Source organism: Bos mutus, chromosome 17 (assembly GCF_027580195.1).
Source record: "Bos mutus isolate GX-2022 chromosome 17, NWIPB_WYAK_1.1, whole genome shotgun sequence".
In the NCBI taxonomy this organism is placed as follows: Eukaryota; Metazoa; Chordata; class Mammalia; order Artiodactyla; family Bovidae; genus Bos; species Bos mutus.
The window spans coordinates 13,829,158-13,844,293 of record NC_091633.1 but is presented as its reverse complement, the minus strand read 5'-3'; the positions used below and the strand labels follow the sequence as shown (position 1 = coordinate 13,844,293).

At 36.6% G+C, this 15,136-nt stretch overlaps 1 protein-coding gene across 2 annotated transcripts in view; it reads left to right on the top strand.

The window, feature by feature from the left end:
* Nucleotides 1-15,136, top strand: part of MED13L (mediator complex subunit 13L) — a 279,235-nt gene that overhangs the window by 155,961 nt on the left and 108,138 nt on the right. For both annotated transcript variants that reach the window (XM_070386094.1, XM_070386093.1), the window contains exon 4: nt 124-207. In XM_070386094.1, the coding sequence (XP_070242195.1) occupies nt 124-207 (84 nt within the window). The remainder of the gene's footprint in view (nt 1-123; nt 208-15,136) is intronic.

Here is a 15,136-nt window from a genome sequence, read left to right as displayed (position 1 = left end):
AGAAAACATTTTGCCAATTTAATTGGTAATGGTTTTATTTTCAGTTGTGGATCTTATCTGATTATTGATTCAGTGACTTGCTAATTCGTTATTAAAACTGTATTCTTGATATAATTATTGTAGGTGCCTAATGGATAAGAACTTCGTTAGGATTGGGAAATGGTTTGTCCGACCCTATGAAAAAGATGAAAAGCCAGTCAACAAAAGGTGAGTCTTTGCATTGCTTTTGGTCTTTTGGTTTCTTTTGCTTGACTGCAACTATCTTTGGAGAAGAGATGAATGGAGGAAGCAGCTTTTATTTACTTTCCAATAATGTTAATAGTTTGAAATAGTTTGATGTTTGAAACAGATTCCTGGATCACATTTTATTAAATACTCTATTACTAAGTTTTTGTGAAATATTAAATTCAGCTAGAAGAATTATTGGTAACGCATGTCTGATTTCCTTATAGCCACACTCTTTGGAATTGAATTACTCTATTTTGTTATTCTCATTATTCTAATTTATCTTTATTCCTTAAAGTGTTATGTGGCATAACTTTACATCAATAGTCAAGTGAATTAAAATGGTAACAGTTTTTATAGAATTGTTTGATTCCCTTAAAAGTTGGTCAACACGTTCTTGATAGTTGCCAGACCAGGACTGGGAATTACTTATCTAAACAGTCCTAAACTTTTTACCATCATGTATCATATGCAAGGCTTTAAAGGCAGTCTTTGATACTAAACAAACGTGGAATTTTAGATCAATCAAGCCAGAATCAAAATCCAAAACCATCAAAATCTAATACTTATCTCACTTTCCTTTGAACACAGTGTGAGTTTAATGGGAAGTTGGTGATTATTTCATTTTTTATAGAACTGAGGACACAGTCTTGATTCTATTTTACTATCTGTGAAGTCGTCCTAAGCTAAGGGTACCAGCTAGTGGCTGTAGATGGGAGCTCTTGAAGCCCTTGTGGAAGGTTCAGTTTGGTTAGTTGGCCAGAATTTCAGTTGGCTACTCTGACTCATCTTCTGATAATACCAGCCTTCTCTCCAATCTGTATGTCATAAAGCTTTGATTTAAATGGTTGTGGAATCTCCGTATTAACTAAACCTAATTTATGAAAATTGGGATTTTTCAAATCAGATAAATTAGGGATTGACTTTTTCTTTTTCCAAATCATCATTAACTTCCTTGAAATATTTCTCCCCTTTTAGTACACTTAGCATTTATTTAAAATTGTGTTTAAGTAGGTAGTAGGTATTGTGGGTATCAAAGTTTGCCTGAAAAAGGATAATGATTTTTAGAAAAAAGGTACTAATGTGTCTGGGTGTGATTCTGTTTACAGATGCTTTGAATGATGGAGAGGAACTTCTTTTTCCTTTTATTTTTACTGATTTCGTCTAACTGATGAATGTTTCATGGACATAATTCATCTTAGCATTTTCTTTAAATTTATAGAGGTCTTAACTTTCCTGCTGGTTAAAGTTTGGGCTTTTATTGTTGGAGAGTCTGAATGGTGATGCATGGTCTTGCTTTAGTGTAGGGTTCTCCTTTGCCATCCTTAGCGCGCCTCTCCATGCTCAGTGTGCATTCTCACAACTGGTCTCTGATGAATTAACTGAGCCAGTCCTGAAAGTTTTGACCAAAAGGTACAGATATTTGTGTGATGATTTGTGAGGAATTTGTGGATGAAGAGGAAATGTAGAAATAGGAGTAGCTATTGTAGCTAAATGTAGAAATAGGAGTGGTTGAAGGAGTAGCAATTACTATTTTAATATAAAAAATAATGTTTAACAGTCAGATGTACTTCTTTTATAGCTTGTATATCTTTACACTTTATTTAGATACTCAGAGTCTTCCTAACTTGAGCAAACCAGATGTAAATAATACATGTAATATGTTTGGATATTTGATTTTGTGTACCTGGGAGGCTGTTGATTTCTGAGTTGTGTAAATTATTTTATTATTTTTAAGACTTTATAGTTGTAGTTGAATCTTGTGCAACTTTTCATGTAGAAATATTGATACTTTTAAAAAGCTATTTTGGAAGGTGTTAACGATTAGAAAACATTTTAAAGCAAAGATTCTATTAAAAAATTTGGCATATGGTATAATAAAACTTTATTAGGGGTAGTGACTTTTTCACTCTTGTTCTCTGAGTGGAAAATAGAGTATCTTGTCGGATGTTGAATAGAATCTCAGTGTTTAAGTCATTTTGGGTGGATAGGGTAGTGCTGTAGGGGAGGTCATTTAGGATTAGAAGAGTTAGTATCACATCCTACACCTCTTTTTACAAGTTATTTGCTTTTATAAAAGTTGTTTTGTTTTTCTGAGTTGAACTTATATTTTTTGCTGTTATTAAATTTATAATGATATCTTAGAGGATTATTGTGAAGATTAAATGAGTTAATTTATATGACTAGTTTATAATTTAGTTGAGAAATAAGAACAAATTAATCTTTAAGCTTCTTGTTGTTTTTCCTTTTTTTTTTTTGTACATACCAGTTTAATACCAATGGAGAGGAAAATTTGCTGCAAATGCTAAATGCATTGTATGTACAAATTAATATTTTTAGGAATTCCCTAATTTGATATCATTAGACCCAAATAAAAAGAACATACTGTAAACAATAATATTCTAAATATAAAGTAAACTGATACTAGCATATAGATACTTTAGATCAAAAGCACCACTTAACACACTGCATATTTTAAGTAAGCTAAAATAACTCTTAATAGTGGCGACAAAAGAATATATTGATGATTAGGTTTCATGAGTTTGATTAATAATGTATTATTTTTTGAGCTATCATTTCTCTCTGTATTGATAGTAAAAATAAGTTATTTGTTAAAGGACTCTGAAATTAGAGTTCTCAAAGTTTGATATGAGATGATGTTCAGGATAATTAAAGAAAAATTATATATGTGTATAAATTTACACACACAGATTTGACCAGGCAGGTCCAGGAAGATAAAAGAAATTTATATCATTTTTTGTTTTTGCTATAGTAGTGTGTCTCTTGTTACTCATTCTTGGAAATATAATCAGTAGGAAAGAGAACTTGGCTTTGTCCTAAAAAGTTGTGACAGCTGACATCAAACAAATAAAATTTCTGATTTCTAAGGTATGTTGAACTTGAAAAAGAATACTTCCAGAGTATTCTTAAAAACAAACCAGTAAAAAAATATTCTTTTAAGATAACGTAAAAATTATCCAGTGGGGGAGGTTCTTTCTATTGGAAAGATGTCAATCTTCTACTTTAGTCTAGTTTCAGCCCACATTTGACTGCCACAGAATTTGAAGTTTATATTCTTTAGTCTTTGAATGCCATTTTTAACAGAATAATTGATTGTCCCCAATAGCAGTTTGGCTCTTTGATCTTTCCTGGTATCAAATTTATGGTAGCTGAGTTAACACAAATACGAACTTGCCAGTGCATTTTTTGAATTAATTTGCCATCTCTTCCTCATCGGCAAACCTGCCCTGCTCTTGGGTAATGCTCCAAGTAGCCTCACGTGTTTTCAGATCTTTTCATTACTCTTGTGTGTGCTGTCAGCGGACGCACATGCACGTACACAGTGGGAAGTGTATTACGCTGAGTGCTTTTGTGCCGTCTCATCTGGATATTGTCTTGACCCTTAAGCCTGGAATTATTTCTGTAACTTCCTTTTTATGTTCTTATACTACCTAATGTGCAAGAGATGTACTTGTCCTTTGATTTTAGTTTCTGTGTAACAGGATGGAATGTTTTGAGGTACCAGTATTCTCTAGCACTTTAAAACTTTCCTTCCCTCTCTTTCCTCACCCTCCCCTGTCTCTTCACCTCTTCTTGTTTTCCTTTCCATCTTCCTCTTTCCTGTACTTTCCTTATAGCCCCAGTCATCTGTGTTTCCCTCTTGAGATGCAGAGATAAAAATTCAGGGAAAGGGATCTCACTAGAGGGTAAGCAGATATTTAAACAGGCACTTCATTATGAAAAGTAATGAGAATCTCTTATTGGTGTCCAGAAAAATAAGGTCATTAGTGATAGCCTTGTAATTTTCCATATAAATTTAATTTGCATGTGTATGGTGCCTATAAGAATTTATGATGGGAAATTAATTTAGAAGAGTAATGGGACAATTTGGATGTATTAATCATACATAATAATTTTACCATATTTTTTGTTTGCTTTTGGTGGATCTATAAAATATGTAGTCATTTTCTGCTAGCTTATCTGATGGAAGATATATCAGAAGGTACTATGTATCTGTCTCTTGAATTTGAGAATTGTATGAAAAGTGAGAAGATGAGGTTAGAGTCCTGGGGAGCATCTGCATTTACAGGATGGGTAGAGAAAAGGGATACATAAAGGAGGCTAGGGAAGGTCAGTGAGAAAGGAGACAGACCCAAGGGGTTTGGTATCACCAAAGCCATGAATTTCTAAAGTGTCAAGAGTAATCAGCTGTCTCTACCAGTGAGGACATGTAAAATACATTCTAAAAGGTAGTTAGGCAGTCATGATGGACATGACATGAGCAGTTTCGTTGAAGTGAATTTCAGGTTGTGGTAGCCTAAGTTATAAATGGGAGTTGAAATGAAGATAGGAATGTAGACTTCTTGCTATATTTTGTCACAGGTATCTGCACAGTGGTAAACTGTTGGATCTATTACTAGGAAGGCAGGAGACATTTAATAAGAGCCTCTGATGAGTCTTAGTGATACTGTCTATCCTTCTTAAAAGTATCCTTCATATACCACGCACTCTGCTTTGTACTTTCACAGACGTGATGCTTAGAGTGTTAAATTGAAAGACTGGCTCAACCAGAAGTAGCTTGTTCACTTTTTAAAAATTACTTTCCTTTTTTTAAAAATAACCAAAAGGCAATCATCAATGTTGGTTTTTGGATTTTGTCCTATTAGTAGTCTAAAAAGTACACAATAAAGACTTATATCCTGAATATCAGTAATGGATTTTCACAGTTTAAATATATACTGTCCAGTTTCAAAATGGATTTTAAACACCCTACAGTAAGAAATGTGTTGTGCTAAGTCTCTTCAGTCATGTCCAACTCTTTGCAACCCTGTGGACCGTAGCCGCCAGGCTCCTCTGTCCATGGGATTCTCCAGGCAATAATACTGGAGTGGGTCACCATGCCCTTCTCCAAGGGATCTTCCTGACTCAGGGATTGAACCCATGTCTCCTGCATTGCAGGTGGATTTTTCCTTAAAAATGTACCTATATATCTGTAAACATATACATGTATAGTTGAACATATATATACATTGAAGAGGTTTTGTGAATAGCATTGTTTTAATTCCTGCTAGAGGACCGAAACTAAGCTGGAAACAGAGCTATCCTTGATCACTGCTCCATCCAGAAATATGGATGGTCTCCCATTAACTATCTGACCTTGTGGGACTTACTGAATCCTGTGGACTTTAGTTTTAGCATTTATTATTTCTAAAATGTTTCCAGGGAAATTGTAGAATCTGGACAAGTCCTCGGTGTATGTACACACACACACACACACACACACGCATATATATCTTTTCTGCCTTCTTTGTCTACCACCAGAAACATACTGTTTTCATTGTGTTTCTGTTTTGGCTGTAAGCAGAAAGTAACTCCTTTATTTACCAATTCAAGGGATTTGATTACTGTTCCAAAAGGTCTGAAAGTTTTCAAGAATGTGTCTAGAGAAAGGGATTGTGTTAGTTTCAGTAATAATGTTCATAATGAGATTAGCAAGAGGGGAGAAGAAATTTTAGGTACCAGTGGGATTTATAAGTAGTTGGTTTACTTCTTTGATGTATTTGGACTGTTAGAGGACATAGGGCATTATAAAAATGAAGCTTTTATTAAGTGTGGTTCTTCAAAGGTGTTAGGTTTCTATCTGAGAACCTGACAGAATGTGACAGTTATTTCTCATGTAGGGTTTCCTTAATAGTTGTGTAAGTTTGAGGTATTATAACTCAATATTTATGGCTAAAGAATATGGAAGCTGTGAGTGTTCAGATGAAATCTTAAATTACGTTAACTGTGAAGCTTCCGTTGGACTGTTCAGGTCTGGTCTGTTGTTACAGTCTTCTGCCTGTCTGGATCTTCTGACTTCAAGCTGCTCGTGTTTCAAATACCCTTTGTATCCTTCTGTTCGACTGCTTTTGGTGAGGTGCTCTCCTGTATAAGACCATAATGTGGTGTCAGTGTTTAGGGTGTTACCCGAATTTTATCTGGCATTCTTGTTCCCCAGAAGAAGCCTTTTGTCCAGACAGAGTTGCCCTTCCCAGTTCCTAGTAGTATGGTTTCAACTCCTTTTCTCTTTTGTTCCCGTTCTTCCCCCACCCTGCCACCCTGCTTCTGTCTTCTCTGGCAACTCAAGTTAACTTTGATCTCTCGTCTTTGAGCTGCTCCCCTGAGGCAACTTTTCTAGCTGTTTTTTTCCCTGACATTTTACCTCAATATTTATCAATAGTATGTTTTTACTATTCTTGGTGTGTGTGTGTGTGTGTGTGTTATTTAAAATTTTTTATTTTTCTCTTGAATTTGTACTAAGATGAGAATCCATTAAAAAATGATGTCTTAAAATTGATTTAATGTAAAACAAAATATCAAAGTTTTTAAGATTACATTCCCATTTTCAATTATTACCTTTTATAAATGGGTTAAAACATTTGTTTCTTATAATTGTCAGTTTTGCATGAGTCTTTTCTCAATATTATTTAGTGATTTGTTCCTGTTTCAGGTTTGAGCAGTTGGGCTCTCTTTATGATGGTTACTTTAGTTTAAGTATTCCATAAGTAGAAAGCAGACTTTACCCTGTTGGACTTTGCCACCTGTTGCTGGCCTGTGAGTTGCAATTCTGCTAGTGGAAACAGACTTAACATGTTTTGAGTTCTTAACAGACCTCATAGAAAAAAGGAGGCTTTTCTAGTTGGTTGCACACAGAAGAGCCTAGAAAGAACCTTGTTGGGGAACATTTGAAGCATTATTATGTACCACTGAAATTGACCCAGTGTTGTTTGCTGAGTTTATCTGGTACTGAAAATGTAAGAAAACAAAGAAACATCTCATCTTAGTATGTATAATTGAAGACAGTTGACTAAAGTATTTCTCTGTTAGGTGAATTGTTAAAAAAAAAAGACTGTAGAAGGTACGTTTCACTGAAGGAGAAAATTGGACTGTTAGCTGGAGAATTTTGAGGTTTGTCTCAGTGGACTTTAAAGTATTACATCAATTTCAGTGCAAGCATGCCACCTCCCCTCCTTTGTTTCTTATTTATAATTTCAAGATCTAAAAGTTAAGCTTTATATCAGTGTATGGTTCACATCCCTGAAATGACCACTTTCTTCTCCTAATGATTTATTGGATCCTTGACTATTTCTAGGCCTTGATTTCAACTAGAGTTTTTTAGGAAAGAAATAAGACATTGTGATAGCCCTTAAATACCCAGTTTGTGAAAATAGAAAAAATGGGATTATATGCTTTTACTTTTTGACTTTATCCCTGTAGCTTTTCCTTTACCTGGTCTCTAAAAACTTTACTGGTTTGAGACACATGATTATGTTCATGTGCTAAATTAAACATGTACTCTCTTGCATTAACCTTGATCACTTTGTGCATGTTTTGTAGGTTCAAAAAGATAAATTACTAATAATGGCACTAATAAAGGACCCTAATAATGACAAGGCCTCCCTTTACCCCAACCCTTAGAAATATATGCAGTTAAAAATACCCAGGAAAGACTCAATAAAGTACTTGCTAAGTGCATTTCAAACCAGAGGATGCTTCAGTCAAAGTATCATTTGATTCTGTTTGAAGTACAATACAGGGTATGTTCTGTAGCTGCTGTGGAACAAACCATTCTGTATTTGTGCTTTGATTTACTGTAAACTAAGCTTCCTAAGTTTCAGAGCTCTTTTAATTCCTCCAAGTATATATATCATAGAGAAGAAGCCTTCAGTTGGGCCATTGGCACATTGTATATCTGATCTCTTTTAAGGATTCATGTAGTGCTCCTGTAACTCCTTTGAACACATAAGATATTTTCAGAAGCAGCTGAAGTCCCTGAGCTGCCAGGTTGGAGTTGATGTGAGGATGACATCAGACAGGATGAGGCAGCTGAGTAAGGACCAGTCATCCTGACCTACCATGTAAGGATTCAGATTCATCAGTATTGGGTTCAGGAATTAGAACTTCGTGTACCTGTGATTTTTTTTCAGGAATTGGATGCACAAATATATACATTATTATAAGTGTTACTGATGGGCCTGCATCTACCATCCAACAGACTGCTCCTTTGGACATAAATGACAGAAGTTTAGGACTGTGTTATGACTCCTGGTTATGCTGTTAGTGTACATAGTCAAAATGATCCACTTGCTGTATCCTGTGTTTCGGTTCCTATTTTTCCCCCCCCTAAACTCTGAGTAGGAATAATAATAAGGGTATATTGATGTCTATATATTGGTTGTTTTGGGGATTAAGTGGGAGATACTTAATGAATGGATTGACAGGTTATTTAAAATCTATTTCATAAGTTTCCTAGATTCTTATAGCACTTTATATACTCTTCACTGTATTATGAATGAAACCTTTCAGCTTTTCAGAATTAAATGATCATAATTCAGGAATAGCATTGTGTGTCACTTTATTTTTCCATTTTCAGATTATTTAATATTATTTGTATCCTTGGAAGGAAAGTTATGACCAACCTAGATAGCATATTCAAAAGCAGAGACATTACTTTGCCAACAAAGGTCCATCTAGTCAAGGCTGTGATTTTTCCAGTAGTCATGTATGGATGTGAGAGTTGGACTGTGAAGAAAGCTGAGCGCTGAAGAATTGATGCTTTTGAACTGTGGTGTTGGAGAAGACTCTTGAGAGTCCCTTAGACTGCAAGGAGATCCAACCAGTCCATTCTGAAGGAGATTAGCCCTGGGTGTTCTTTGGAAGGAATGATGCTAAAGCTGAAACTCCAGTACTTTGGCCACCTGGTGCGAATAGTTGAGTCATTGGAAAAGACTCTGATGCTGGGAGGGATTGGGGGCAGGAGGAGAAGGGGACGACAGAGGATGAGATGGCTGGATGGCATCACTGACTGGATGGATGTGAGTTTGAGTAAACTCCGGGAGTTGGTGATGGACAGGGAGGTCTGGCGTGCTGGGATTCATGGGGTCGCAAAGAGTCGGACACAACTGGGCGACTGAACTGATACATCAGAAGGCTTCCCTAGTAGCTCTGATGGTAAAGAATCCACATGCAATGTGGGAGACCTGAGTTTGATCCCTGGGTTGGGAAGATCCCTTGGAGAACGGCATGGCAACCTACTCCAGTATTCTTGCCTGGAGAATACCCATGGACAGAGGAACCTGGTGGGCTACAGTCTGTGGGGTTGCAAAGAGTTGGACACTACTGAGCAACTAAGCACATATATGTCAAAGTTGTATTATTTATATAAAGCATGAATTAAAAGTAGTAGATACTTCCCGAATTTTCCTCTTGCTTGAATAGGCATCTGTCAGACGTTCTAGAAACATATTTTTGCACTTGCTTTTTACTTCGCTTTTTTCCCAATTGTTCCTCATAAGGGTGCCAGAAAGGGGACAGTTGTTTTCTATTCTTTTTCCTTCTTAAACACATTTATCACTTATGTAGCTTGAAGTGAGAAGAATGATCTAGATAAGAATATTTGACATGGAGTGAAGAATGATAGGTAAAATTTGGACTCTACTGCAAATATAAAATGAATAAATGCCATATATTTTAATCAACTCATTAATTAGTGAAAGAACAAGTAACATGTGAAAACCAATTCAGAGATCATTTGAGTAGCTAGCTTTTTCTAGAAAATTAATTGGTATTTATGCACCTACAACTTAGTAGCTATTTGAACAAATATTGTACATAAATTGAAAGAATAAAATTTATTTTTTTTCTTACCTCGAACTGCTTATAAATAGGACACGTGTCTGTTGAACACCACAGCTTCCCAGACCTTGAAGTCCGGTTGGCTGTCACTGCTCTTATTTCCTGTCCCTACTGATCTGACTTTATTGCCGTGAATGCAGTATAGTGTAATATTGAGACTGTAGACTGCCTTGAGCTAGTGGTTTGTGTAGAGTCCAACAGATGTCACTTTATTCCCCTGGCCTTGCCAATCTAAAATATCCCGGCACATCCGTGTGAATTTACTGCAGTGTTCTGAGGTGTTGGGTACATAGTCGAAGAACTGAGACACTAGCTAATCCTTGGATTAGCTGTTTTCCCAATACAGTATTGTAAGGACAGCCTGTCTTCCATTGACCTTATTTCAGAATTTTGAATAAATTTCTTTAAAAAGTACTCCAAGGAGTATCTAATGCAAATTGTCAAATTTTCTTTCAGAAACAACTTGCACAGAATGGTGGTAGTGCCATTGATTTTCCTGGTACTGTCCATGATTAATAAACTACCTCATGTTTATCCTCAGTCCGTGCCCAGTGTATAGACTGTTCTAGTAGGCCAGTTAATCATGGCGCTGTGATACATTTGAGCTATAGTATAGCAGTTTCTTGAACTTTTTGACTTCACAACACCTGTGAACGTTATTGAACACCCAATAGAGCTTTTGTTTATTGGGTTATACTTTTCAGTATTTAAAGAAATAAAACTGGAAAAGTTAAAATGTTTATAAATTTTAAAAATAACAGTAACAAGGCCATTATATGTTAACACAAATAACTCTTTTTTAAACTAAAATAACACTTTTTAAAAGATGAAAATATTTAGTTAGAAGAGTGGCACTGTTTTTGTGACTGTCTTTAAAGTCTGGCTTAAGGGAAAACAGCTGTATTCTTGTGTCTGCTTCTGCTTATAGTTTGTTGTGACATAAAACACCGTGTAGTCTCTGGAAAACTCCATTGTGCACTTGGAGAAAATCAGAGTGAAAAGGATAATGTCTTCATGTTATTTTGAAAGTAGTTTTGACCTGCTGCCTGCTTAGCATTCCTGCACTTTAAAAAAATTTCAACAAAGATGTGGTTTGTCTGCATTTTATTCTTAGGCTGGGGCAGGTAAACTTTTCCTGCACATAGTAAATATTTTCAGCTTTGAAGGGCATATGGTTTCTGTCAAAACTAGTCACATCCCACACTGCACTGGAAAAGCAGCCATAGACAATATGTTAGCAAATAGGCAATAGACTGTTCCAGTAAAACTTTATTTACAAAAAAATAGGTGACCATGAAGTGGAGCAGGACCTAATGGTCCTCCCCTACCTTCACCCCACTCATATCCCCAGCTTGCCTTTTGTCTGTGGAAAAATTTATCCAAAGAATAAGTTTAATCCAAGAAGTGAGAAAATGGAGAAACAAAAATCATCAAAGGAGACCTAATGAGCAAAGTCAAGGACCTCAGGGGTTATAGATAATATTCTAAGCCATGTCCTTTGAGCTGTCTTATAAATATTAAAATCCCCACTAGGTGGAAGTTTACATGATGACCAGACTCTGGTCAAGACATAAGCTACCCTAATTCCAAGAAATGGCCTCAAAGAAACCAATTTCAAGATGACTGTCAGAGCTAATGGTGCTGTTTCTACATGTTGCCGCCTCGCTCTGTCTGTAAAAGCTCTTGCCCACCGATTGTCAGTGGTGGGGAGTTAGCCGTTGGACAGGAGTCTGCTCTCCTGCTGGTTGCCACCCTCTGAAATAAAGCAAACTCTTCTTTTCACCAACTGGCCTCTTTATTGACTTTCCAGAGGCAAGCAGCTGAACCCCCACTCTCAGTTACAATGGGATGTAGTTGGCCCTGGTACCTAAATTTGAAGACCTCTGCCCTTAAAAGGAAATTTGCCGTCTGGATAGGCTAAAGTGATTGGCTGGGAAGCCACATAGCTAGAAAGTCGAGGATTCAGGTCTAGGCATTTCTAGTTTCACAACCATTATTTTTCCTCAGTTTTTCATGCTGACTTCACTAGTAAGGTTAATGATTATACCTTTAATGTAGGAGTGATCATTGATTGTAAATAAATTTTTTGAGGTAAATATTTATCTAATTACAGAGTTAATATAGGGGCTAGAATTTAGAATCTCCATGGATACCCAAGAGATGATTTTGTATGTGTCTTTATCATAGTAAATCTCATGCACAGCATAGCATTTTAATTTTCATGATAATTCACTAAAATGTACATATCTGGCAGTGTTTTCTCTTTAACCGAAAAGCTATTTTATCCTATTTAAATTATTGTGTAGAATGGGAAATAAATGTATATAGTGTAAAATTTAAACAGCACAAAATTACATAGGTGAAAATATCTCCTCCACTTACTGCCCAGTCAGTTTTTCTCCTAGTGTTAAATCATGTTGAACCTGGAAAAACATGAAAATGTTGGTTGTTCAGTTGTGTCTGACTCTTTGTAACCCCAGGGACTGTAGCCCACCAGGTTCCTCTGTCCATGCAGTTCTCCAGGTAAGAATACTGGAGTGGGTTGCCATTCCCTTCTCCAGAGGATCTTCCCAACCCAGGGGTTAAACCATGGTCTCCTGCATTGGAGACAGGTTCTTTACCATCTGAGCCACCAGGGAAGCCCCCAGGTTCTTTGTGTCTTTCCAGAGATTAGTTTATGCAGATACGCAGTGTGTATATTACCCTTTTCTATGCACATAGTATACCACATGGTGCACGCATCCTACCCATTGTTCCATTGCTTTATTTCACTTTATAGTAATGATGTATTGAAGATCAATCCAAGTATGTACCTATGGGACAATATAGGAAGTTTACTAGCTTCAGGATTTGTTTACTTTGTTATCTGTGTTCTGTGAATAGCTTTTCTAACAGTTTGTTGTTGTTGTTTTAATGGTTTTGTTTTGGTATTTGGTCAACATGGATAAAATAACTTGACAAAGTCCTTCCAAAGATCTTACTATTGTCAGGAAGGCAAGATATAAACACTTAAAGCAATTAGAGATAAGACACTATATATAATTAGTGTCTTGGTTTGTGAAATATTAAGCACTAAAGGGGAAAATTGTAGGATATTGATGTGGGTTCTAGTGGAGAGAAAAGATTCATGAAATTAACTGTATTTTGTCAGATCTGAGGTTTGGGTGACTTGGGGTACAATCGTGGAGAGGAAAATAGCAAGGAGACATATCCCAGTGGTGTCTTAAGCAAAGACTTGACATCTCAAGAGGAAGGTACGGTGGAAGATAAGAGATAATTTCTAATAGGAGACCTCAAGTGATCTCGACAGTTACATAGAAGTTCTTTTATGACATTTCTCTGTTGTGGGCCCAAGATGTACGAAAGATGATGAATTGCTTTGCAGGACCTGTGTATCACTGAATTTATGTGCTTGTACTAAGAAACTGTCTAGGTGTTCATTTTTGGTAGAGAGCTGAGCCACAAATGAATTTTGCCTGTAGTCACTGTTCTGTCTTTAAGCCACAATGATAGATTTGGGATTTTTATTTATTTTGGTAAATGAGTGTGGGCTAAGGATATGTTCTTTGAAAGAGCATAACATCAAAATAGCAAGTTTAAAACCATGACAGATTTCTACATTAATGAAGCTTTGATTACTTGTAATAGTTCGTGAGTACAGATAAGACACTTAAACGCTATTTTAGTAATGTCTAAATAATTAGAGTAGTTGTTAGAATTTAAGAATTGCAAAAGAGCCACCAGTAAACATTGTCCTGAGAATTAAAGATCTTAAACAGAAATACCAAACTTCTTTTGATGGCTCAGTCCAAACTGGCCACTGAGTTGTGGAGATTCATCTATAACTTTTCCCTCTTGCTCTTGACTCCTTGCTTCTGCAGATTTTATTAACATAGTCTGGGACTGTTTTTAGTTAGTGCCTTTTGTATTGTCTTATTTTCTCTCTTGCCAAGGATTTTAGCATTTACAACCTGCAGGCTCTTACTGCTCATGATAAATTTTTTTTGAACCTATCAATGTCTCACATTATTGCAATTGAGAGGCATCTAAGCCTTATTATAGAATTAACAGGGATTTCTTTATAGCGCTCCCTGGTGCCACTTTGGCCTCTCTGTGTGGGTTTAATCAATTGGCATCTACTTCAGACTCAAAGAGAAGGCATCAGCAGAAAGGCAGTCATGCTTCCCAGAGTCCGCAGTATAGGCTTGGATGTGTTCTCACAGTCAAATTGAAATGGTAGAATAAAAAGCCAACTAAGATAGAGATATTCAGTAGCAAAACTTCAAGTTGGAAGGAAAGGGAGCTAATATTTGTAAGTTAGGAATATTATTAATTGAGATACTGTGCTAAATGTTGTACATAAATTATTTCCAGTCTTCATTACATACTTGGAGCTTTGTGTCATTTACCTTGGTTTTACAGATGAGATCGTGGAGACCTAGAGAATTTTAGTAACAGAGTTAAAAAGTGCCAGAGCTAAGAGTGCATTTTCCAGGAGAAGGGCAAGACCTTTCTGCAAACTGCTTGCTGGGTCCTTGTGTCTTATTATTGTGGCTCAGTGGTAAAGAACTCGCCTGCCAAGCAGGAGACACAGGTTCGATCCCTGGGTCAGAAAGATCCCCTAGAGAAGGAAATGGCAACCCCTCCAGTATTCTTGCCTGGAGAATCCCATGGACAGAGGATCCTAGTGGGCTATGGTCCATAGGGTCACACAGAGTCGGAGACGACTTAGTGACTAAACAACACCAGCATTCCTCAGCCTGTAAGGACTGGTGGTGAGTGAGACTAGACTGCGACCAGGGCACAGCGGGATTTCTGTTCTCCCAGGGCTCTTGCCCATGATTTCAACAAACGAAGAATAAGTACTGTCTTCCTCCAAAAAATGAAAAAAGTTAGAGAAAGATAAAAAGTACAGGCTTACTATTAGGTGTGACGTCATAAAGAACAAACAAAAAACAAATGATTTCGCTTTTTACCTCCTGGGCTAACTGCAGACAATGGAAAACTATTTTGTGGAGAAGGGACACAAGAAAAGACAGAGATGGCAGTGTTCAAGGTTTTGAAGGAGATTCCTAATCTTGCTTTTCTTTTACAGACCTTGCTTGCACTATAAAGCCCAAGTAGGACATTTAAATGCATATTTAGAAGGAAGAAAGAGTTTCCAGGCCTTGGGCATTGGTTGGGCACTTGGCCTAAGGGTCTAAGGTGCAAGCTGCTCAGTTGAGGGCTCCCTTGT